This window comes from Sinocyclocheilus grahami, unplaced genomic scaffold (genome assembly GCF_001515645.1).
Source record: "Sinocyclocheilus grahami isolate Dianchi unplaced genomic scaffold, SAMN03320097.WGS_v1.1 scaffold625.1, whole genome shotgun sequence".
Lineage (NCBI taxonomy): Eukaryota > Metazoa > Chordata > Actinopteri > Cypriniformes > Cyprinidae > Sinocyclocheilus > Sinocyclocheilus grahami.
In genome coordinates, this window is record NW_015505804.1 from 556,989 (window position 1) to 583,194 (window position 26,206).

Genomic DNA, 26,206 nt, shown 5'->3' on the forward strand with positions numbered 1-26,206 from the left:
TTCCCCGGTAAAGGCTGTAAACAAAGCAGCGCTGCTCATAAACGCTACTTTATCAGATAAAATGAAAATGCCACCAAAACTTTTCTGAAGACAGTCGGTTCCCTTCAGAGATTCATTCATATAAAAACTTTAATTAGTGAGAATGAGAAAAATATAGCCTATATTGAGGAGGAAAGTCCACTGAAGTGTTACCAGCGTAAGCCTGTGTCGAAGGCTGTCTAATTCTAAACTTTAAAATACACTTATTTTAGTTATTTTAACTGCAAATTTAAATCAAAATAAAAAAAATGAAATGGAAATTATACATTTACACACCTAAGGATTATATCAACCAAACAAGTAACTGCGTATGCGTCCTCTACTTGGGTCCTTCTCACAAATGAGTAGGCTAAGCGCGGCATTTAAAACAATAAACATATAATATGCACTGTTGCTCAATATTTAATTACAGCTTCAGATACATGATATTTTCATTTGCTACAAGCAGGATACACGAGAAGTGTGTTCAACTCGGACACGCAAATGGTTGTCGTGGTGATAAACACTGTAAAAAGCAACCATTCTCATGCCAGCGCTTAATGCGCATCTCGTATATGAAAAGCATTTTAGGGAGCCCTTGGCTTTTGGGGGCCCAAGGCGGTCGCCTACCTTTGCCTAATGGGTAAGTCCGCCTCTGTAGCTAGGTATAGCATGTTTGGCCTGGGTTGGATATTTAGTTGTAACACTTGTAAAACTTTAAGTATATACATGCAATACCCATATAGAAAAAAGTATATTTTTTAATACAATATTAAATATAATTTAAAATACACAAAAATATATTTGCTAAAATATGTTTCAAAATATACATGCCCTCCATACATTTGTTGTCTATAACATGTGTGAATATAAAACACATTTGAATACAAATAAATAATGAATAAAACCTAAATGTAGGCTATGCTGTAAGATTGGAAATTTATTTTCTTGCCCCTGAAACACATTTTGAAATAAATGTTGGTATATGAAGATGAAACTAAATATATTTTTAATTTCAAAAATGCATTTAATTGAACTTCAAACATTGATAATAATAAAATTAATAAATAATAATAATAATAAAATAGCATTTAGAAGGATTTCTGAAGGATCATGTGACACTGAAAACTGGAGTAATTAAGCTTGGTCAACACAGGAATAAATTACATTTTAAAATATATTTTAAAAGAAAAAGTTATTTAAAATTGCAGTAATATTACACAATATTACTGTATTGGAATCAATGCATCCTTGTTGAGTATAAAAGATCAAAATTAAAAATTAAAATCTTATCAGCCCAAACTGTATATATGTGTGTGTTCAGAAAAGTCTACAAATGAAGGCATGACAATATTATCATAAAAACTAAACACAGAGGGGCCATTAAAAGCTTGCAAGTTAGAGCAAAGTTACTGAACTGTTAATTAAAGTTTAAAAAAATTCCTCAGGGCATGTAGTGTGACTTATTTCTCAGACAGTATTTCTCACATTTTAAAAAACGGATGAAAAATGATCAAATTGGCATTCAGCAGCGTTTTGATTAGGTGAGAAAAAATGTGTTCTATTTTGAGGTATCTGTTGATTTGGATGATGTATGGAAGTGCCAAAAGGATGTGTGATGCATTGAGTTCTTAAAGAAAAGTAATATAGTATAATAAAAAAATTAATCCCCCGAAAAAGGAAAATATAATCAGTTTAAGTGGCATTGATCTTGAATGGCTTTTATTTGTTAAATAATCATTAGATAGAAATATATATAGATATATAGAACATATATAGAAACATAGACTGTGATGTTTTTATATACTTCATCATGTTCATTGAAGGGGGGAGGACAACCTGGATCCTGTATTCAGCACTCTCGATTTAGTACTCTGTGAAGAAAGTCATGCCATTTCAAAAGCACTGACCCGAAAAAGGAAAATATAATCAGTTTAAGTGGCATTGATCTTGAATGGCTTTTATTTGTTAAATAATCATTGTGAAACATAGACTGTGATGTTTTTATATACTTCATCATGTTCATTGAAGGGGGGAGGACAACCTGGATCCTGTATTCAGCACTCTCGATTTAGTACTCTGTGAAGAAAGTCATGCCATTTCAAAAGCACTGAACCAGCCACAGGAGGCATTCCCACCATCTCTGTCAGCTTTTCCCTTTTAAGATGAGGTCATGTCAGACAGCTCTGTCTCCTCAGGGTGTAAACCTTATCTGGATGTGTCTGCCATCATGATCACAGCTCCGGCAGTGAAGTCTCACGAGTTTAACGGTGTAAGATTTGCTCATTGTTGAACACTGTTGGTGTGCGTCACTAGAGCAGTAAGTCACGATATTATTCTTGGTAAACTATATCACACAATATTTCTCTTGCCATGTAATGGAGTGGAGATGATTAAAATCCACTTGTTTAACAGGTGTCCATTTGCATTGCAAGAGCATTTGATTATTGCACACAGTTTTGATTAGCTAAATCTATATTTTGAAGGTTAATTGAATATTGAATATACAGAATATTAATTATTGTTTCAGAAGAAACCTACTGTAATTTCCCACTTGCATGGTTTCTATTATAAAATTCAAGTCAATGTTTATTTAAATAGCACTGATTTGTTTATAATTATTTCAGATATTCTCTTTAAACAACATAATATCATTAAGGTATTTAATCAGCCATTATGATGAAATATGAGTCTAAACATATGTGACCTTCAAACACTGTCTGATAAAGTGACGTGACATGTGGCCTAGTGCTCTGCATTTATCCTAAGTGCACACACACACAGCAGTGAGTGTGCAAACACACACACACACACACAGTGAATACATTCAATATTCATAAGGATTCATTTTTAGGTGTCGTCAATACGTCAGTTTTGTACGTTTAAATGCTGAAAATACGTCAGTATTGTACGTTTTAGTGCCTGTAAAAACATAAGTAATTGTACGTTTTATAGAACCACATTTTATGTAAAATAAATACGAATTATCATGAGATCACGTTGGTTTTGTCAATGTATGTCTGATACGCAAGCATTCGTGACTATCACAGCGTTCCTGCTTCTGTTTCAGGGTTGCCAAGCCTGGGTATCAATAACAATCAAAAATAGCTCCAAAGTAGCTCAATGACCATATCTCAACTATCAAAATTCAAAATATGCAATACCTAAAATACATATACAGTCACTGTTATGTAAATTGAACATCACTATATCGTAGTGATGATCACACAGCTCAAAGGCTCTTACCAGTGGCCCTCTTTCACAAAACTTACACAGTTTTATCACTGGAATTATATAAAATATTTCAATACAAGCATTTAAGTCAAATATCATTTATGAAATATGTCAAATATTTAACCCACGGGGGAAAAACGGCAACAGTTTAAAAGTAGCACAATTCCACGGACTTGACAACCCTGCTTATTTCACCACAAATATTGCTGGGATTTTATCCCATAATACGTGTGGACGAACATAATGGTATGTTGCTGGCTTAAACAAACTTTTTTTTTATTCACAAAAATTGTTGTTTTCGGCCCTCATTTTGACTCTCTGTCTGTCTCTGAGAGTCAGAATTTTTTCAAGGAGGCGGCTCCTTTAAGTCTTGTCAGTAAAACACCAGTTATGATTGTCTAACATCATTCCATAGGAAAGAGTATCAACGCCCCTTCAACACTGCACATGAAAACATTATCTATAATATAATACCATCATTTGCAGACAAAGCATTGTAAAATTGTTTACCTACAGTTTATGTAGCTGCTGTCAGATCCAATACAGTTGGCATGCGTCATCTTTCACCAAAATGTTCCTTGCCAACTTTTCATTACACTGTGCCTCATTTCTAAAACAATCACCATTAAAAAAAAAAATCCACTTATTCTTGCTGCTGTGGATCTTCTGAAGGCATTACAGATTCTAACGTGCTGGTTAAAGCAAACATTCCTTTACTCTTCCATTTATCCTGTTGTCGGGAGTAGCTCAAGCATGTGGAGTATTCCAGAAATTGAATGGGCATCTGTATGTGGTATCCCGTGTAGAAAACGTCAGTGATAATGATAATGGGTTCTATTTGCTTTTGACATGATGCTTGTATCCGATGGAGACAGGTGTCAGGTGTTTAGACAATTTCCAAGTTCTGACAGTTGAAAACCCCACAGAAAATAAAAATGTCCTGACTACTTGAACAATAGCTTTAATTAAGATTTTCAGTCCCTGTTTTTTTCACTGTTAGCAGAAAGTACAAGTATTCTGTTTTTAGTTTATTCACTGATCTACATTTTGAGGGGTGCGAAAGAATGTGCTGAACTAAAGTAAGAAATAATGGACATGAGTCAGCATGGGCAGGAAGCAAGAATGTACTTGCATCCTGTTCTTGTGGACGACTGCAGTTGGCCATTAGTATTGACCTTTATTCTAAAGCATCTCATAGAGGGGACAACTTTAAAAGAACCTGCCACACAACCTTTCAAGCTGTCATACAGCAGAAGCGTAGGCAAGATGAAGAGGACAGTAGTTCAGAAGGCTTGACTCGATGGTGAATTTGCCCTTGACCTTTCAGACTATCCCGTTCTAGTCAGTTTGATAGAGAACTAAAGAGAGTTGGGGAAAGAGGACATAACAAATCAGTTTATCACACAGCTCAAAGGCTCTTACCAGTGGCCCTCTTTCACAAAACTTACACAGTTTTATCACTGGAATTATATAAAATATTTCAATACAAGCATTTAAGTCAAATATCATTTATGAAATATGTCAAATATTTAACCCACGGGGGAAAAACGGCAACAGTTTAAAAGTAGCACAATTCCACGGACTTGACAACCCTGCTTATTTCACCACAAATATTGCTGGGATTTTATCCCATAATACGTGTGGACGAACATAATGGTATGTTGCTGGCTTAAACGACTTGTGACACACCACTGCCTCTAGCCATGGGATTTCTACTTGCTGGTTTTAAAAATAATTAAAATACTTCCCAGGAAAAAAAAGGAAAGTGCCGGAAGCCAGTGGTAAGTCCCACAAAGCACACCTACGCAGACTTATCCTAACAGTTGCTCACATATATTGTACGTCACAAGGTTGAAGAAGTTAAAGAGCAAGGTATTGATTCTGTCAGTGCACATTTAGTTGACCTGAAATCAGGACTGGGTGGCTTATTTCTTTAAATGGTTTAAGCATGGGCAAATCTCTTTAGGATGGACTAACAAGAACTCTCATTTGGTACTTCCTCTCACAGACACAACAATATATTTGTTTTATATTGAAACATATTTTCTTTAATTCTGCTCATCTAATAGTGACATTTGCGGTTTCTGGCTTGGTATCATTTGAAACATCACATCACACAATATGCACATTCCTGTTACTGTTTTCTGTGGGAAAGTGCTTGTCAAGACATTAAATGAGAATCTAATTAAAATTGAGCTATCCAAATATGTAAATGTCAAAACCTTTAGGGGTTTTTAGGTTCCAATAGGCTCCAATAATAGGTTCCATGCTTTTTGTTACCACGGAAACATTTTATAGAAGGATTTTTTTGCTAATTGTATTTGTAAATGGCATTTGTTTTATGTGTTTAAGTTTTAATCAGTTTTCAGTGTTTACACATAAGGCAAGGCACAAGGGTTTTCATAACGAAGCAACGTAAGATGTGCGGAACGTGGGAGGATCACGGGCGCACATCTTAACCCAACTAATTAAGATGTGATTGGCCAACCTGCACAATTTTTGCAAACAATATAGCCTATACGTTTTTTTCTTGGTTGGCAGTCTTATGCAGCTTCTATCCGGCACGCTTGTGTTATCTATATCAGCAAGTTTTAATTGAGCTGTACACAAATTTGTCCCCAAAATATGTTTAAGTACACATACATGTATCATTAAAATAAGCCTAATTATTATTTTAAGACAGATTATGAAAAAAAGCACAGCCTGTAACACAGGCACAGTGACCAGGGTCCAGCTGCAAAAATTATACAGACACTTTGTTAAGACTGTGTCTTAAGAACTAGTTTAATCAACTAGCAGTTAGCCAAGTCTTGTAATAGCAGTTAGCCAAGTCTTCTGGCCTGTGCAGAAGCTGCTGGCATGTTATTATTATTTTAATGTTCAATGAGGTTCACTCACAATGTTTTATTTTTAACAAAACTTTTTTTTTATTCACAAAAATTGCTCTATGCCCCGCCTTTCTGAAACACGTACATTTTTACAAAGCTCATCGGTTTGAAAAGCGAGGTGTGCTCTGATTGGCCAGCTATCCAGTGCGTTGTGATTGGTCGAATAGCTCAAGCATGTGATGGAAATGATACACCCCTTACCATACTGTGATGCCTTGTCCCAGCCGGAGCGATGAGACAAAAACATTAAAACTCATTACAAACGAGGCATTTGTTGCATCCAGTGGAGACATAATTACGGATTATAATGCCTTATACTGTCTTTTTACACGTTGCTTTGCATCGTGCCGCATAAACATAAAACCATGTCTGCATTTGTGATCAGAGAAACGACAAACTACAAACGCTACTCTACACAGCTCAAAACTCGCATTTGAATCATCAGTGGCAAATTCTTTAAATATAAAAAACGTACTTACAGTCTGTGAGTCAGAACAGCCGGCATTGTAGTCTACTCTACCAGGATCAGGAAACAGTCCTCCATAAAATGCGTTGGACACATCGGAATATTTGAAGTGAAGTGTTCTGGAACAGTGTTGTAAATACAACTTAACCACTGATTTCTAGTCGTGTCCTCTTTTGGAAGGCCAAACAAAATAGTTTCGCTTTCACGACGAAACACAGCGTGACACACGGCGGGCTTGAGTGAGCGGGGGCCAGCGGCCTAGAGTGAGTGGAGGCCATCTTGAGTGAGCGGCGGCGGGCAGGCTTGCAGCCACCACATGTGGCGACCCCAGGCTGGACTCCGCTTTGTCCATGGTGAAAGCCGATCCGGCGATCCACAGCACGAAGTTGATGTATTTCCTCAGCAACCAGCACGGATTAGCTCCAGGCATGACGAAGCGGATATCGTCCTCTTTTGGAAGGCCAAACAAAGTAGTTTCACTTTCACAATGAAACACACAGCTCCTTCACGACATGGTGGCGGCGGCAACAACAATACTACAGCGAGAATAAGTTACGCCTTCTTTCTTTGCATGAACATTTGGGTGGCGTTATGCAAATCTTCCCACATAGTGACGTAGACTTGTGGGGGCGTGTTAGAACGAGCCGTTTTAGGTAGGCGTGGTTGACGCTTAACTTTTATAAAGAATATCTCTTTGGATTTGAGACTTTAGTCTTTGCAACTTTACAGATCTTCTTAATGCCATCGAAAGAAATTGTTCTTTTAACCTCAAAAATCAATTTAATGTTCCTTAGAACTCGTTCTCTTTGAAATACAAATCTTTTGTAAGTACAGTAGACCTAATCCCACGTATCTGTAATCAGATGAACATTTCAGTCACTTACATGCGTTTCATTACTATCATGCACCATTTAAGACTCTTTATTCTCAAAATGACAAGTTTAATTATTCCAGCTGCTGTAAGAAGAGGCTAAAAATGATCCACCACCTGCAGCATCCACAAACGCAAAATAGCCTACTAACCGGGAGTTTTTCTTTATGTATAGACATGACATAATGACGCAAAGACGAATGACCCGAACATTATTACAAGCTTATCGGACTTTGGATCATTTTTCAAAAAAGAAAGAAAACAAATTACGGTATGCGAATTTAAACAGCGATGTAACCCGATGCTGTTCAACACCAGACACACTTAGTTTCACTAAGGTTGATCAGGGACCAGTTTGTGCCCTTGTCAGTTTGGTTGGCTTTTATTCAAAGTTATTCACAGCAGTTATTAATCTCCCTCGGAGAAACCAATATGGACTTTTGACACTTGGCATTTTTATATAATTAGTTTAATTTTTTATTAAATAAATGAAGCCATAATCATTTAATCAGTTTTGAGAAGTTTACTCATTTAGTAAAAATTAAGCTATTCTGAAACATATACATTTCTATGCTTTCACTTCAAATAAATTTGCTTCGAAAGATTCATCACATTTTTTTATGTATTGTCAGTTTCAAAGCAGAGACAAATAACTTGCATAACATAGTCTCAGCTGTACATTTTAGTGCAAAATAGATATGTTCTCTTGTATGTGAACGAAAAACTCAGACATATGACTTTTTTACAGTATGTTTGATATTTTGCCGTCCTTCATTCTTTCTGTTGACATCGGCCATTCCTTTTTGTCTAGGATTTTCATTGGTGGACTTCTTGTAATTGCCTGTTTGCTGTAGGAGATTGCTGGCGTAAGAAACATCTCCTAGGCCTAAAAACATTTTTGTTAACTTGGGTTGGACTGCAAAACTTCACATACTGCCAACAAATTTCACAATTAAAAACAAAAGAATGTTGCTAAATAGCAAGAAAAAAAATACCTTGCTGTCGTTTGTAGGTTGTCTGTCCTCGTTTGACATCTGAGTGTTTTTGATGGATGGTGCTGGGTGGTGTTCCCCTGATCTCTAACTTCTCAAGCTGCACTTCACCTAAATTCATATTGAAAAAATGATCACAATTTGCTCATTTTTAGGCCTGTTTCACAGATCTACAGCATGAAAGCGGCACACACTGATTTTGGCACCCATATAAAAAAATGGAAAAACTCAATTGTGGTAACAGATGAATCACACAAAGTTCTCCATTTTCTAACAAAGATTACATCCATATTCTAGGCTGTATAACAGTTTTGCCTGAGTTTGGAGAACAGTTCTGTACCTGTAAAGTGAGAGACAGGGGTTTTCACTTTAGCTACTGGGGGTGTTGCAGGGTTTCCAGCACCACTGTTGAGTAGCTGGATCACGTTTAACGCTGGTCGCACAAGCCGGTTGTCTGAGATGCTCTTCAAAGCTGGATATCTGGAAGGGTTTTGTCTTGGTTTTTGTACGTGCTGTATTAAAAACAGATCAAATTAACCAGCCTCTTCGATAATATAAGTTGACATTTACAGTTTTTTCCCATCTTTTTACATAGACACATGTTTTCTCAGTTTAATTAGGTTATAATTTCTCATGCAACCCACTGTAAAAAACACAAAAGCACACCAAGGCCGCGTATTCACCAAAGCATTTTTAGCCATCTGAAAATGCCCAGCTGTGAGCACTTGAGAGCGCAGCGTTTTTTTCAGTTGAGACGCTGTGGTTGCTATGATATGGAATATCTGCTGAAGTAATATGGCAGATGCATCGAGAAGGACATTTTTTTCCAAGCATTATTTTTCATAACAGTATTATGGTAGTCTGGCTATTCCATCTGGTAAAGACATAAATACTCGCAGACAAGCAATATTCTCCATTGTTGTTCTGTCGTAGTACAAGCAGAGTGTGACGCTTGGTCGGTATTAGTCCCACTCCTTCCCCAATGTGATTGGTTAGCTGACTAAAAAGTGACAGTGATAAGGGCTGCATTTTACCCAAAATTGAACATTCTTCAACTCACAGAGAAAAAATGCCCAAGCACTCAGCATGAAAAAGACACTCAGTGCTCGGCACGCTCCTGGCATTTAAAACAATTAAAAAAATGTGCTAGCCTCGGGAAAAAAGGCTTTGGTGGACACATGGCCTAAAAGTGGTAGCTTGTTTGGGATTGGATTTTTTTTTAAATGTTTTTGAAAGAAGTCTCTTTTGCTCACCAATGCTGCATTTATTTAATACAAAATACAGCAAAACCGTAATATAGTGAATTTTTGTTATAATTTAAAATAATTGTTTGAATATATTTTAAAATGTTATTTATTCCTGTGATGGAAAAGCTGAATTTTCAGCATCATTACTCTTCAGTCTTCAGTGTCACATGATCCTTCAGAAATCATATTAATATGCTGATTTGGTGCTCAAGAAACATTTCAATGTTGAACACAGTTGTACTGCCTAATATTTTTGTGCAAACCATGATGCATTTTGCTTTCAGGATTCTTTGATATATAGAAAGTTGAAAAGAATAACATTTATTTGAACTATAATTTTTTTTGAAGCAATATAAATGTCTTTACTGTAACTTTTGATCAACTTAATGGATCCTTGCTGAATGACAGTATTAATTTCTTTTAAAAAAACAATACCAAATTGTGAACGGTAGTGTAAATATATAGCATATCCAAAATTCATTGAAACAACAGAGATGGAGGTACACCATAGATAGACTCATACCCTTTTGCTTGCTTCAAAAGATCTGGACCGTTTCTTGCGCTGGTGTCTCTCAGGCAGCTCCCTTCTCCCTTCTGTTGTCTTTAGGTTCTGTTTCGACTGGGACCTGCCTCCATGTCTTGGGGGATTTCTTTTGACCTCAGCCGACTCATCTGCCAAAGCAGAAACTACACTGTCCATGCTTACTGAGGACTTGAGCCCTGTGGCCAAAGCCAAACCGGCCACTCTGGAATTGGTCTCCTTTGCTAAGTGTGAGCGACGTTTCGCTGCAATTACTGAGATGCTCTTGGTGTCACTAACAATTTCCCTCAGAGTGTCTGGACTCACAGCTTCAGTAGGACAAACGGGAGTCGAATCCTTAACAGCACAAACCTGCTCAAAGACATTAAGCTACATTTCAGACTACATGCTATGCCATCTAAATCAATTATATATTTATTTCAACATAGATTAAGATCTGGGAATATAGTTACATCAAGTTGAGTTCATGTTTACCTGTTCGATTTCATTTACTGATACTTTCTGATGAATTTACTGATTATTTTATTCTGATAGTCAAAGGCGTTTCTTGCGCGAGTATCTGATATAAAGTAATTTGTTTACACTGTAAAAGATGAGATGATTCTGTCAGTTGGTATGGCTCAGTGTCTATGAGCGCTTCTGTGTTTTTACCTTTATTGAAAGTGTCGGGCTAGAAGATAAGTGGTGCCGTCTCTGTGGCTGAGGTTTAGACAACGGTTTGAAAACTCTGTTACTGTCACTATGATAAGGAAGATAGAAAATATAAACAAGATGAAAGCAAACTACTTCTGTTGTTATTCCAGATGACCATGGCAGTCTACTTTTCTCATTACATACTTTACCTGTCATAATCCAGCCCAGAGGAAGAAGAATCACGGGGGTGTTTATCTAAAGGACTGAACATCCTGTTGTTCTGCTGTGTTTTATATACCCCTTCTAAATCGTAGATCACATCAAGTCTCATTTGGCTAGCCATAATCATAAGAGAGTTATCCTGTATAAACAGAAATAAATAATTGACACACTACCGTTCAAAAGTTTGGGATAAGTAAAATTTCTGCTAAAAATAAATTACATGTTAAAGGGGTCATATGATGCGATTTCAATTTTTTCCTTTCTCTTTGGAGTGTTACAAGCTCTTGGTGCATAAAGAAAATCTGTAAAGTTGCAAAGACTAAAGTCTCAAATCCAAAGAGATATTCTTTATAAAAGTTAAGAGTCAACCACACCTACCTAAAACGGCTTGTTCTAACACGCCCCCACATGTCTACGTCACGATGTGGGAAGATTTGCATAACACCGCCCAAATGTTCACGCAAAGAAAGAAGACGTAACTTTTATTCTCGCTGTAGTATTGTTGCTGCCGCCGGCGCCATACCGTGAAGGTGCTGTATGTTTCGTTGTGAAAGCTAAACTACTTTGTTTGGCCTTCCAAAAGAGGACGATATCCGCTTCTTCATGCCTAGAGCTGATCCGTGCTGGTCGCTGAGGAAATACATCAACTTCGTGCTGTGGACAGCCCGGGGTTGTCACATGTGGTTGCCGCAAGTCCGCCGGACGCTCCTTTGTCGAATCCGCCAGCCACGCCGTTCTCAAGCCCGCCCGCCTCTGCTCACTCAAGCCGGCCTCCACATACTCTAGGCCGCGGCTCACTCTAGGCCGCCGCCGCTCACTCAAGGCCGCGGTGTGTGACTCACAGACTGCAAGTAAGTTTTTTATATTTAAAGCGTTTTTATATTTTATATATTTAAAGCAAGTTTTTTGGGCAGTGTAGAGTAGCACTTGTTGTTTGTCATTTCTCCGATCACAAATGCAGACATGGTTTTATGTTACGCTCCGGCCGGACAGGGCATCACAGTATGGTAAGGGGCATAACATTTCCGTCACAGTCTTGAGGTATTCGGCCAATCACAATGCACTGGATAGCTGGCCAATCAGAGCACACCTCGCTTTTCAGACCGATGAGCTTTGTAAAAATCGACTCGTTTCAGAAAAGCGGGGGATAGAGGAGAAACAATTATGTACAGTATGTGGAAAATAATGTGTTTTTTGAACCTTAAACCGCATAAACATTTCATTACACCAAATACACAAAATAATGTTCTTTTTAGCAACATCATATGACCCCTTTAAAGTATATTATAATAGAAATTAGTTATTTTAAATTGCAAAAATATTACAATTACGTTTACAACTTTGGGGTTTGTGGCAAAATTGTGAAGGTCGACAATTTGGTCGACGCTTCCATCACTTAATTCACTGCAGTACAGTGAATACAGCTCTTGTAACTCCTCAGGTACACAAAGTCCTTGATCTGTGGACAAAATGAATACAAAAATATTTTATCTAATGTTTATAACGTCAGATGCTATAATCTCTTTCTTTAAAGACATCAGCCCATTTCAGTGACCCACACCTTCAATTAGAGCCTTCTGCTGGTGTATGATGTCATCACAGAGCGTCCGCTGCTGCTCGTGGCGCTGGATGATGAAGTCTTTTGTTCTGAGAACGTATTCTTTGCAGAGAACAGCTGACTGGATTTCAGTTTTTTCAAGTTCTAGCTCATGAACCTTGCAAAGCAATGTCAGAATGTCTCTCTGCTCAAGGTTACTTGTGCGTTTAGGAAGCAACTCCTCAATCTTAGATGACTTTAGTTTCATGTTCATTAATTTTTCTTCCAGCTCACGCTGAAAAAAGGAAAGAAACCAATAGGGAAATAAATGTGCCTCTTGTTTAAGCTGACATCATAAAACAGCATGTTTAAAAATATGAGAATTTTATATGAAGTACTGCGGTCACTGCTTGTCATGTCATGTCAGATTTCCATTTGCATTCATAACTCATTTAAAATGAGTCTTAATTACTTAATGAACATAATTACTTTGAGCTCCATTGTCTTTCTCTGTTCAGCCAGTAGTGGGCCAATCTCCTCTCGAGCTGCTGTGACATACTGCGGCTCCTCTGGTCCACTCTCTTGCTCTTCCTCCTCTCTCTCTGTCTGTCTATCGCTGTCGGTTTTCTCTCCGGTTACTTTGTCTCTCCCTTGCCGGGCACGTGTTCGATCACGCTCCCAACTACCAGAGGAAGAAAAGAGAAAGAGGGTTGATGTGAGATAAAAATAAGAAAAAGTTATAATACTAATGTAGGAAAGGAGCCTATTTATAACAAGGAGTATAGTATTTTTGACTACATAAAAGTTTTAACATGGATAAAACCGTTTCTTTTCTTTCTTTTATCAATTGTCCTGCAAAATATCAAGTGGATTTTGGTATAATGTGTGATGGTGTAGATTTGTAATATTGTATGACGGAAATGATATAAGTTGGTAATAACATATTTGGAAGACAAGCACAAAATAAAAACACTCCGTCAAATGTTCCATTTTAACACTATTAAAATACAGAAAAATTAATTAAAGAGACACAATACCATTATAAAGGCATTAAAAATATATCTTTATAAAGGTTACTCTTTTTCAAACTAGGTGACAGAAAGGTTTCCCTAATCAGTGTTGTTTTAGTATAATTGAGATACTATTATAGATTTTACTTATATTTTGAAATAGTTTAAATTTTTTTTATCAAATGTATTGTCATTTTGTACTTTGTTAGTTTTTATTAGTTGTATATATATATATATATATATATATATATATATATATATATATATATATATATCAGTTAATGAGGTAGTTCACCCAAAGAATGAAAATTCTGTCATCATTTACTCATCCTCAAATTGTTCCAAACCTTACTTTCTTCTGTTGAACACAAAAGAAGATATTTTGAAGAATGTTGATAACTAAACAGTTGCCGGTAGCCACTGACTTCCATAGTATGGCAAAAAAAACTTTTTTTTAAGAGTTGCTTTACTAAAAAGAGTTACTTTACTAATTAATCATACAGGTTTGGGTGAATGAACAACATGAGGGTGAATAAATTATGACAAATTTTTTATTTTTGGGTGAACTATCCCTTTAACGTTATTTTTTTATGGTTTTAGTTTTAGATAACTATAATAACCCTGTCCCAAATTGAAGAATTACTGATGATTGGAACTCTGTCTGTATGTTTAAGTGTTTACTCTGAGATGGTGAGCAGATGTCTAGATGTGTCTATATGAAGTTCCATATTGCAGTTCTCCAGCTCCATGAGGCTGCGCCTGATCTCCATCTGCTCCCTGAAGGCAGACAAGAGCTGCTCCTGCAGTAAAGCCATCTCACCATGACTGTGCTGCTGCACCTCAGCTAAAAACAGCCCATACAGAGAAAGCAGATGGCAATCATAAAAAAATCTTTAATCTTTACATTTTTACTGCTATTTCAAGAAAGATTTTATATTATTGCTCATACTTGCAGTTAAAGATTTGAACACACTACTAAGTATTTAACTTTTGTGCGTAACTCAAGCAGTGAGTATATTTCAACCTAAAATCCTGATGTAAATAAAAAAGTTTATTTCAATATTATTTGTCAGCAACTGTACCCAAATACCAACATACAAATTGAACACAACCTTGAATTTCACGAATGTCTGCTTTCTCTCCTTTCTGTTGCTCTTGACTCTGTTGGTCAATCTTTGCATGAAGTCGGTCAATTTCACTCCGTAGATCAGCAATAATTGTTGTATATTGGGCCAGGTGATATGAAACATTCATCAAATTACGTTTCACCTAGAAGAATTTAAAACAGAATAGCAAGAGAGAATCTTGCCTGCATCTCAACACAATGAAATCACAAATACAACCACAATGGGGTGATCAGACACTGAAAATTAAGAGATCTCATTAACAACCCCTAATATTTATGGAGTACATATTTTCAAGTTCAACAAAATTATGAAAAATCTTTTCAATATAATTCTGAATCAATCATGTTAAACCTTAACAGAAAATAATTTATTAGTGGAATATACACTACCATTCCAAATTTTTTATTCATCAAAGAATCCTGAAGAAATATGTATCACGGTGTCCACACAAATGTTAAGCAGCACTTGTGTGTTCTAGAAAGTAAGAAGTGTTTCTTGAGCACAAAATCAGCACGAATGCTTTCTGAAGGATCATGTGACACTAAAGACTGGAGTAATGATGCTGAGAATTTAGTTTTGCCACAGGAATAAACTACATATTAAAATATATATAAAATTGATCACAGATATTTTCAATTGTAAAAATATACACAATATAACTTGGTGAGCAAAAGAGACTTTTGCAAAAGCATAAAAACTAATTAATTTTAATACTCATTTATTTTGTGTGATACTTCTTCAGTGTTTTTTTTTTTTTATATTAACGTCAGTAGTTTTACACTTTGCCTGGTAAATATCGGTAGTTTAAAATAATCATCTAATGCACATTGTTTAGACAAATACTATTAAGTATGTGTTTACCTTGGTTCTTATATTTTTGGCTTTGTCGGCATAAACCAGTGTGTTTCTTGACTCTTCAAAGTTGGAGCTGGCAGGACTGATATGGGTTATCATGACTGTGCGACTGTTTCCTCCTAAAGCATCCTGAAATTCACATCAAATCCTATTGCAACTGCGTGGCAACTGTAAAAACCAAGTCTTCTTAATGATCAAGGAGTTTGTGAATATTGTGTGGGACTTTTTTCTCGTTATTCTGAGTTTTTTATCTTAAACTTCACACTTTTATGTCTTTAAATTCTGAGAATTCAAAATATAAACATGCAATTCTGAGAAAAAAAAATCTAAATTATAGCTCACAATTTGGACTTTTCAGACTCAAGTTTGTTTCCATTACAGAATTAAAAAAATTAAAAACGTACTTGACTTTTTTTCCTCACAGTTGCGAGTTATATTTTGTAAATTCTGAGAATTGTGAGATAGAAAGTTACAATTACCTTTTTTTATTCCGTGGTGGAAACAAGCTTCCATAGATTTTGCTCACCTTAAGAAGTCGAGTGAGTTTGCTATCTCTGTAGTTGACAAACTGAGCTCCTTTCCCACCCTTCTCACTCAAGGCATTGATGCAGTTGGCCAGTGCTAACAGAGAACGGTTTATATGTGCTCCTTCCTTCATTCTCTTTCCTCTGTTTTGAGTCTGAGAAAAGAGAATATGTGCTTTAGAACAGGACATAAGACTGTCTGTTGGTGTTCACAGACAAAACAACTGTGTAAGAATGTCTGAATTTAATGAAGGGTGATGTTTTGGCTGCCATATGAGATGTAACATGCTCAAATTCCTTCATAGGTCTCACATTATATTCATATGAATAATGAAGTACAGAAGAGCTCAAATATTCATTTCGGTGAAAGACGAGGAAGGGTGCCGAACTATAAAATCTGGCCTCCCTGAAGAATTTCAGGGCTCAACGCTAAGGATTTTTACCTGCTCTGCTAAAATTTTAATTGGCCTTGCCACAAAAAAATAAAATAGCTGCTGTTATCATTGCTTTTGACCCATGTTATCTTTTATTCTTATAAATAAGCTTATATGACACCAACATTTTAGATATCAATTAATTTTTACAATTCTCGATTCTAATTTCTATACCACAGCAAAAATTACTTGCCTAACAAATATAAAATTCAAACATCATTAGAGACAAGTACAAAGTCAGTAAATAAGAACAAATTACAAGCAATAGCACAATTGAATATATAGAACAAAGACACAAATGAAATTATGCTTTAGGAAAAAGAGCAGACGGAATGAATGAGATGCAAATTCACTCTTTTACAGCAGGTAGTGCTTATGGAACAACAGCAATGTAGTGTTTCATTGGTTACCGCTGTAAACAAAGCAGCGCAGTGCAGCACTTATTAACACTACAAAGACGAGATGAAAAGAAAACGCCATGTAAGCTTGTCTGAAAACAGTTAGTTCCCCTAGTTAGAGATAAATTTATATAAACCCCCAATTCAATATTTAGGATTTTATTCCAATATTTTGCGCATGTGAACAGTGATCTTGCTCTGCTTGCTAACAGTATTTTCTCCTCTTTACATTCGTCTTCAGCGTCTCTGGCCTCTGTTTACAGACTTCGCAATATTTCCACACAAATGACATTCTGAAAAATTATTGCATGCTTGTGTGCAAGCCCGTAACAGAGATCGGTTGAAATAAAACTAAAATAGGCCAGTTGACCAGTGCATCTGTACTCCACTGTATAAATTAAATACAGATTAATCATTGTTAAAGCTACAAAGTTACTCACCAAGATGGGTATTTTGACATACTTTTGTATGTATTTGTCTGAATTTTTAAATTAACAAGGCTTAAAAACATGTGCAAATGATAAACTTTCGTGAAGACGCCGCAGTGGCCTGATCGGGCCAGTGACAAATTTGTCAACTGTCCCGAGCATCTTCATGCTGGCCCCGGGCCATCCTTTTTGTCGAGCCCTGAATTTGAAAGCTTATATTTCCAATTCAGCACATCAAAACACACAGCACGTACCTGTGATGCTCGCTCAGTTCCTGCCAAGTCTACCATGAATAGCTTCCCCACCCTGACCTCCTCGTTGATATCCTTTACACGACTCTTTTGCTTGACTGTCACCTGTGAAGCAGACAAAGCTCAGACTACAGTGTGCCAATTTGAGGTCATGTACATGGTTATCGGACAAGATCAAAATACGCCTCAGCTAGAGCCACGCTAGAATATACTGGTGACTTAACGTGAGTTAATCTTCTTGATGGCTGGTAATCTCATTCTGAGGCAGCAGGACTGTGCACTGGCCCCTGCGGAGGTCCTCAAGTCACCAGCGGGCTGTTGTTAACGGTGATAAACCCCCTAGAGGTGTCAAACAACCCATGCAGGGACTGGGTCAACCCATCCTCTCAGGAGTAGCTAAAAGAAAAATGTTTTGCCAGTCCAAACCATAGTCATCCTCATATTTACTTTGATATTTAGGAGTAAACAAGAGTGAAGGATTTCGAGGAAACTGTTACTGTTGCCATGGAGAGATGTACACACTCGTTCAGATAACAAGACAAGATTTTGCGCCTAAATGAGTCAACCTAACTAATATATTTGTGTCTTATTGCTGGCATGTACTCTCTTGGTTTATTGTATTTTATTCTGGGGCTTTTAAGCATTTACCTATTGCAGGGCTTCCCAAAACTCATACCACTGATCTATATTTATATGTTTAGTGTTATTTATCGGCATTTCAGAAAGCTTTTTGTATCCCCCCCAAATATATATCATTAGCAGTTTTTAACATAGATATGCATATGGTTTTAATCACTTTCATCACGATCTTGCTTTATTTTGCAATGCGGAAGCTATTTTCTCTGAATCTGCGACTTCCTATTCATAATGTGCAGTAAACTGTCAAACTATTTGCAGTACAAACCAGTATATGTATGATTATGATCATAAAATTAAATAATATGATAATAAAATATCAGGACTGTTTATGTACGTTACAGGTAAAATAGCGAAAGGATGTCACCGGAAGAGTCGCACATTCAAATTTCAAAATGGCCGCGCTGCTGTAAAACCAACTACTTTGTGAACTGTTAGAATCTAATACAATGAAATAGTACATAATGTAGTATTGGTTTGGTGTTTGGGGCGTAGAGGTGGGACTGACATGACCTCACTGTTTTTGCACAAAATAAAACACAATGTTAAAAAAATTTATTCATTAATAAAAAAATATATAGGCCCGGTTTCATAGACAGGGCTTAGCCTAAACCAGGATTAGGCCATTGTTCAATTAGGACATTTAAGTAATTTTTTATAAACATGCCTTAGAAAAAAACATTACTGGTGTGCATCCAAAACAAAGGCACTGGCATGTTTTAAGATCAGTCAGTGCAAGTTTCTTTCAGTTGAAACAGCTCAGATTGACATTTTAGTCTAGGACTAGGCTTAAACCTTGTCTGTGAAACCGGGGGATAGTGTTTTAACAAAATTAAACCACAGGAGAAACGTCAAGTCACTTACATTTACTAGGAGTAAACACACAATCTTGTATGTTTGTATGGAGGCTTTAAAACAATTTCAGTTTGTGGCAAATTCAAGTAAAATAAAACGAAGTCAATTAAACAAAATACAAAGAAAATTTGTATATCATTTTTTTTATGATGCTTGTGAAGACATCGTTTCTAAATTCGTAAATTATACTTGCCTATCAAATGTTGTAATGCTTTTACTGTGTTAAAATTCCATTATAATTTTAGAATTATCCTGTACAAGTGCAGCTTGGATTTGACATTATTCCTCCTGATACTGTCTGCAGCACATGCCAAGTCACGAGTGAGAATTCCATGATGTCTATAAGTATTTCCATTGGAATGACGGTGGGAAAAAAATTGCATTATGAAAAGGTTTCCCTATAAGGAATTTTGTGCACCAAATCAACATATTAGAATGATTTCTGGATCATGTGACACTGAAGACTGAAAATTAATCTTTGCCATCACAGGAAAAAATAACATTTTAAAACATTAAAATAGAAACTAGTTATTTTAAACTATAATAATTCACAATATTGCTGTTTTACTGTATTTTTGGTAAAATACATACAGCTTTGGTAAGCGTAAGACTTCTGTCAAAAACAAAAAAAAATATTACAAACCCCAAACTCTTGAACTCTATTTGCAATTTAAATATAATATAATATAATATTATATATATATATATATATATATATATATATATATATATATATATACAGTATATATATAAACTAACCTGCGCAGTCCTGCCAGTACCAGGAACTGACCTTGAGGACTCCAAAAGATACTGTTGGCCTGCTGCTTATCAAACATCTCTGGAAAACCAGAGAATATTCACACACAAACACACACACACACACACACAAAACTTTTTCTGAATACAAAATTCAACAGGATAATATTAGTAACATAAATTTACATAGTATTAAATGTACTAATCTAGATTTACATCTTTAAAAAACATGATTGGCACTTACTGATGAGATCAATCTTGCCATTGCTTTTGACGTGGTAAAATGAGGCATTTATTCTGGGTGATTCTCCATGTAGTACCGCAAACTTACTGCCATTGGGCTCCCAGGCAAATGCAATGATGCTCTCTAATAAAGATCAGATGTTCCATTTAGTTCAATATACTATTAAATGCTCTTTATGGCCTTTAAGAGAATTTAAGGTCTTGGTTACCTTTCATTTCTACCACATCAACAGGAACCTGTTTCTCTCTCATGCGGAAAATCTCAAAGTTGGTGACAACACCCTATTGAAGAGCAGAAAATAAATTGGGGAAATTTGAAGACCTTTGAAATTATTAGAGAACTTTCTACAAACACACACACACACACCTGTGTTCCTCTGGGTGTTCGGTCCACCTTCACACACAAGTAGTCACCCTGCCTTTGCCAATGAAGCTTGCAGTCCACCACGTTGAAAAGATTTCGCACCCGAATCTCTAAACGGGATGGGAACTGCATGAGCGTTACCCTGGCTGGAATGTCCTTGTCTTCCGGGACCCAAAAGGCAATAATGTTGTCTCCCGGTGACCAAGAAAAATCTCTATTGGACAGGAAAACATTTTTACGGTTGCATTTTACAAAAACCTGGCTTCCTGATAAAACTTAAAGATAGATCACTCTTATAGTTATCTTAAAGGAATTGATGAAACATTTTTTTTGAATCAGGGTTATTATAGTCACCTAAAACTGAACCTAAAACCATTAAAAAAACTGTTTTGTTAGTTGAAATAAAATAAACGTTAACTGAAATATAAAAATATAAATGTAATTTTATGTTATTCCAAAGCATAATTTCTCATTTTCATTTAGTTTACCTTGAAATACTAAAATAACTCAAATTGAAATAAAAATAAATATATAAAAACTATAAAGAAACATTTAATTAAAACAAATAATAATACAAATGGAAAAACATAAATCTACTAAAATTGAAATTAAATTAAAAACAGAAAATGTAAAATAAAAACTAATTCAAAATAATTTAAAAAGAATTATAATATTATCTCCATGATACTAAAATAACACTAGGATGAATTATGTGCCTTTAATAACTTTCTACAGTACTGCATAAATTTGGTAAGACTTACTTTATTCCACTTATTTTCAAACTCTTCTTATCTAGCAGACCCATTGACTGGAAGAAATTAACAAAGGCATTATTAAAAAAAGAGTAAATACAAGACCTGCATATTGAAGATAATGCTTTATCTTACCGGGGTTTCATAGATGCTCAGAGTGTCTTGTGTCATTCTGGCAAAGAACTTTCCATCTTGACTCCACCTGTGAGAGAAACAATTCAGAACTTCTTATTATCTTAATGAAAGGCTCATGAACATAGACAAACAAAGGGTAATTAAAACACTCACTTAAAAATAGGCCAGTGTGCCGAACTCTCACAATGGAAGCCACGTTTTTTCTGTCCGGTCAGGATGTCCCAGATGATGATGGCTTGAGGGTCCTCTTTAGTATCCATCAGTGGGCTGAAAGTCACCACATACCTGAACACATTTTGAATGTGTTATTCACATGAGTAACTCTGTAATAGCTGCTCTCGCTCTCTTTCTCAGGTGTTTACCTCTCGCATGGGGAGAAGTCAATGAGAGAGACACCCTGGTGGCTGAATCTCTGTATCTGCTTGAACTTCTCTCCACCCCACAATGCAATTCCTCGTTGGTGAAAGGTGGCCAGGTATGTCCCTTTGGGTGACCAGCGGACGTAAGTCTCTGTCCAGCGCTGGAGAAAGATACAACTCTGAGTTAGTAATGTAAGGATTATATCGCATTTATTTGCAAGGTACAATAACATGACAAGGTGTCTACAAGACACCAAAAAAATCAAACACACTATTAATCAGTAGGCCTGTATATATTGCTGTAAATTAAAGACTGTGGATGAGCAATTGAACATAACTATTCCACCAATAGACATCTAGATCTCTGGAGCAGATAGCAAATCTTTATTCTTTCAAGAAAACGTTTTGTTATTGTTAACTAAGACAAAAAAAGGTTTTGCTAACTTAAACTGAAATAAAATAAATATTACATAATAAAACTTGTTAAACTTTAAAAAAAAATTACTGAAACATTATTATTAAAACAAACTAAAATGAACAATGAAAACTGAAAACATTCCAATTCAAAATATTAATACTATAATTGCATATAAATAATATTAAAATAAAAGCATAAATACTGAAGCAAATCTAAATTAAATCTGTTATATATTGTATTAATTATTAAATAGTAAATAAAGAATACTAAAATAACCCTGAAGCCTGTTTGAAAGGAAATGTGCTCACAGCTCTCTCTTCAACCAGGATCGGCTCCTTCGGGTCATTTGAAAATATGGTAGTTCGCTCTCCCGATTCATAGATTACACTGTATTGATCACGACAGTCTGGATCCTCAAGCCAGTGCCTCATATTGCCCTAGTAAAAAGTGACAGAAAATTATATAATGCCATTGTTATTGGCTAAAAACAGAAAAAACTGAAAAAGCCAAACTCACACACCCATATTCCAATAATCTTGAAACATCTCATTCCTAGTGTTTTACGATACCAAACATTTAAGTATACAGACAATGCAGGCACAAATAAATCTTTAACATATAGAGATTTATCCCCCCCCCAATAACAGGAGCAGAACTACGTACAAAGTCTTTAAATGGCTGTTTTTCAGGGGTTTCCCACTGGTCACTGATATTCATATACCTGAAACAAAAAGATAAATGGTCCATAAGTTTTGAATCACTACTGAACCTCAATATTTGTAGAGTAAAAGAAATTTGTATTTTTTGCAGATCGCAATAAAACAGTCATAAACCAGTCATAACAAGTTATGTTCTGCTTCCAAACATATGAACCCCACTAAAAACATACTTATCAAAATCAGTGAACAGATTGACTCTGAATGTGTGCTGTTTGTCCAGCTTGTAACCATCTGCATTCTTAACAGCTTCCAGAGCATGGTTAGGGGATGCATACTCCAGAAAGATATACCTGAGAACATTTCGCATTTATCACTAAATCATGGTCTGTAAAAAAATCAGAATCATCACAATCAGATTTGATAGTTTTGATCGGATAAAATTAAAGTCAGTAACTTACCCTTTTGTCGTCCCAGCCTCTTCAGGGTAAAATTCATTAGTGATTTTTCCAAACTTGGAGAAGATTTTATGGATCACATTTTTCAGTTTCTCCAGACGTTCAGGGCCCACCTGAGGAACGTTGTCCACCAAGACCACCGAATCAATCCCATCAGCCTCCAAAGGTCTCTCCCTCAAAACATCCTCCAACAACTCTGCATAAAACCACACAAACTTCTCACTCACAACTTAGAAACTGGGCTGCTGGAAAACTGTTACTGTACATGTGCATTATTACATTTAATACCTGCTCTAAAAATTAAAATGTGAAGTTTTAAATAGATCCTACAAGTACAGTACAGAACTTTTATTTATTTGTTTTTACCTGATCTAGCCTTTTAATGTACCCAAATGAAGTGGATTCAGTCATTTTAAATATTTGTAACTTAATATACCCAGTTCATTTAAAAGTTTCCATATGAAGAACATTTTAGGTGAAACATTTTTCTACATTTTTACTGTTTTCATTAGTATCATATTAATAAAATTATCAAATTAACATGTGATTTGCCTTAATATACAAATTAATACAAATCTGTTCATCAATTTCAAATGCAATATTTGAATTTAATGAAAATAGTGGTCAAAGTTGCAAAGTTATAGTTTTATAACTGTACCTGGTATCCTGGCGGAAATTGTTACCATGGAAAATATTTGCAAGGCACGACACAAGCAAAAACGGAACTGAATAATTATATAAAATATGACAAATATGACAGAATGCACATGGCACGTTTGTCTGCTTGCTGTCAAATTAGCAGAATAGTCCTTCTATGCGCATAGAAATAAACTGTAACGCAAGATGTCATAATATTATTGCCCAGGAAAAAAAATGCATTGCCTTGAATTTGAGGTAAGTTAACCTTATAGCAGTTTTAGTTGTGATGTGCATGGTGACTGTCTTGCGTAGAGGCCGCGCGAATAGCGGATTTCACTGCAGCCTCTACCTTCATCATCGATGTCATCCACAAAATCCTCCGGATCGCTGAACGGAGGCTCCTCTTCTTCATCAAATTCCGATTCAGCCGCCATATTTACCGTATCTTGCATTTGACGAACTGGAATCGCTGAGTCTGAACGCAGTCTGTCTGTTTTTACTTACACAACCAGTAGAAATGCGTCAGATAATGTTGATGCTGGCTGCCTCCTGACTGCGCAGCCGCAGCTGGGAACTTTCAAAGCGTCCGCTGTAACCATGCGAGTGAGTGAGAGGCGGTTACGCTATTGAAGGACATTAAAATGCGCCGAATTTGCGCAATTAAAGCGAGAGGCGTCATCGCTCAGGATGTCGTTTTTTATGTCCTTTCCAGCACACCGTACGGAGCGACAGTACAGTAGGTGCAGCCAACTTTGATATCAAGCTGCTTTAAATGTGATAAATGAAAAGGTGTTTTTTTTCCTCATTATAGTTATGTTGAGAGTGTAGATGTTTTTACATTTGATTTTGAGTGTCTTGTTGTACAGTACAGTTGCAAACTCTTGAAAACGTTTGAATCATTTCTCCATACTTACGCACTCATCTGTCAAGGTAACTTATGTATTTGATATTTTATTGTTGCCACTTCCAGTTTGATTTGACCGAGCACTGCATTAAACCGTCTTGTCCTCTGTGGAGATCCGACAGGTGATCCAGGGACTTTGATATCATGGACAGTGACTGCTTATCTTTGCTACCAGAGGTCTGCCTGGTCCTGGCCGACCCCCAGCAGTCTCCACCCGATGACACCTCTTTAGAGAAGCTGCTTGATTGGTTCAAAGAGCTGCATATCCAAAGTGAGAGACCTGCAATCAAATGGATACATTTTTTGACTAGTTGAGAAGAGTTGGTAGAGTGATATATTGTATGTATTGTAGTACTTGTAGTGATTATGTAACTATTCTGTTTCTTCAGGTAATGGACAGGTGCTTTTGCAGCATCAGCCGTGTCTCTTGGAGTTTATTTCTAGTGTTTGTACGTCTAAAACTACAGATCCTGCTATCATTTCTTTCACCCTCAAACTCACTGGACTTCTGGCTGCCACCAAACAGGGCTTCCATTTGCTTGAGGTGAGACCGTTTCCACAATAGTTTTCACAACATCAGTGGCATATTTACATTACTGGCAGCATATATACTTACTTGCTCACTCTAATGTCTAGCACAGAGGTTCTCAACTTTTTTTACTTTAAGCCCCCCCAAAATCTAAGACAATTTTTGAAGTATTTGAGGGCCTTCTTAAGAAATTCTTGGTACTTCCACTGTAACAAATCTTTTTTTTTTTTTTTTTTGGAAACTAGGTGTTCAATAAACACAATTACAAATAATTCAAATTATTAAATTACATAATTCCTGTAGTTTCAATAACCTAAATGCATAAAAAAAACCTATATACATATAAATACATTCAATAACTTTATATATATACATACACACACAATAGGGCTGTCGAATTAAGTTATGGGGCAAAAAATAATGCAATTAAGTTTGGAATTTAGAGTATCATTTTATTACAAAATAATTTCATATTTACATAGTAATAAAAAAAATCCATATTAATAAAAAAAACTAATTAAAGGGATAGGGATCACCCCCCAAAAAATAAAATAAAAAAAATAAAGGAAGGAAAATGGAAAAACAAACAAAAAAATTAACATGACAATTTTTTTTCTAAAGCTAGTTTTTGTAATATCTACTTCATCCTTTTCTCATGTAACACAACAATGGCTTTAAATGATCTTTTGTGGGTAATTTCTCAGCCACATTTGATGTGTGATTTAATATGTGTTTAATTAGATTAATTAATGGATGAATTGTGTAATTAATTATATTAAAACTTTTTATCGATTGACAGCTCTTATATAGTATTACTATTACTATT

At 35.9% G+C, this 26,206-nt stretch overlaps 2 protein-coding genes and 1 long non-coding RNA gene across 3 annotated transcripts; 1 reads left to right on the forward strand and 2 right to left on the reverse strand.

Moving 5' to 3' along the window:
• Window positions 1–8,109: 8,109 nt before the first annotated feature.
• Window positions 8,110–18,111, reverse strand: LOC107557933 (kinesin-like protein KIF19). Its single transcript, XM_016241520.1, has 15 exons — window positions 18,103–18,111; window positions 17,680–17,781; window positions 16,168–16,320; window positions 15,648–15,770; window positions 14,772–14,928; window positions 14,341–14,503; window positions 13,139–13,331; window positions 12,674–12,944; window positions 12,444–12,571; window positions 11,100–11,251; window positions 10,909–10,996; window positions 10,240–10,608; window positions 8,810–8,981; window positions 8,473–8,580; window positions 8,110–8,363 (listed from the first exon to the last, which is right to left on the reverse strand). Exons 1-15 carry the CDS (start codon window positions 18,109–18,111, stop codon window positions 8,203–8,205), a joined length of 2,349 nt encoding a protein of 782 aa, XP_016097006.1. The 3' UTR covers window positions 8,110–8,202.
• Window positions 18,112–19,446: 1,335 nt separating this feature from the next.
• LOC107557934 (eukaryotic translation initiation factor 3 subunit B-like) lies at window positions 19,447–24,520 on the reverse strand. Its single transcript, XM_016241521.1, has 14 exons — window positions 24,297–24,520; window positions 23,312–23,504; window positions 23,084–23,203; window positions 22,858–22,915; window positions 22,503–22,631; window positions 21,780–21,937; window positions 21,571–21,702; window positions 21,418–21,484; window positions 21,292–21,338; window positions 20,534–20,744; window positions 20,376–20,448; window positions 20,168–20,290; window positions 19,927–20,005; window positions 19,447–19,465 (listed from the first exon to the last, which is right to left on the reverse strand). The coding sequence occupies exons 1-14, from the start codon at window positions 24,397–24,399 to the stop codon at window positions 19,447–19,449; spliced, it is 1,512 nt and encodes a 503-aa protein (XP_016097007.1). The 5' UTR covers window positions 24,400–24,520.
• Window positions 24,521–24,678: 158 nt separating this feature from the next.
• Window positions 24,679–25,390, forward strand: LOC107557943 (uncharacterized). The gene is made up of 3 exons (XR_001605444.1): window positions 24,679–24,877; window positions 24,965–25,122; window positions 25,241–25,390. It is a non-coding gene; the product is annotated as an uncharacterized lncRNA (long non-coding RNA).
• Window positions 25,391–26,206: the final 816 nt, after the last annotated feature.

What these genes read in the sequence shown, in the direction of transcription:
- LOC107557933 (XM_016241520.1), bottom strand. An exon ending in GAACTGAGCGAGCATCACAG is followed by an intron (nt 16,321 to 17,679) that starts GTACGTGCTGTG and finishes CTCTTTTCTCAG; the next exon opens with ACTCAAAACAGAGGAAAGAG. An exon ending in TCTGGGCTGGATTATGACAG is followed by an intron (nt 10,997 to 11,099) that starts GTAAAGTATGTA and finishes TCCTTATCATAG; the next exon opens with TGACAGTAACAGAGTTTTCA.
- LOC107557934 (XM_016241521.1), bottom strand. Translation starts at nt 24,399, where the DNA reads ATGCAAGATACGGTAAATATGGCGGCTGAATCGGAATTTGATGAAGAA. An exon ending in AACAGCCATTTAAAGACTTT is followed by an intron (nt 22,632 to 22,857) that starts GTACGTAGTTCT and finishes ACTTTTTACTAG; the next exon opens with GGCAATATGAGGCACTGGCT. An exon ending in TGATGTGGTAGAAATGAAAG is followed by an intron (nt 20,291 to 20,375) that starts GTAACCAAGACC and finishes GATCTTTATTAG; the next exon opens with AGAGCATCATTGCATTTGCC.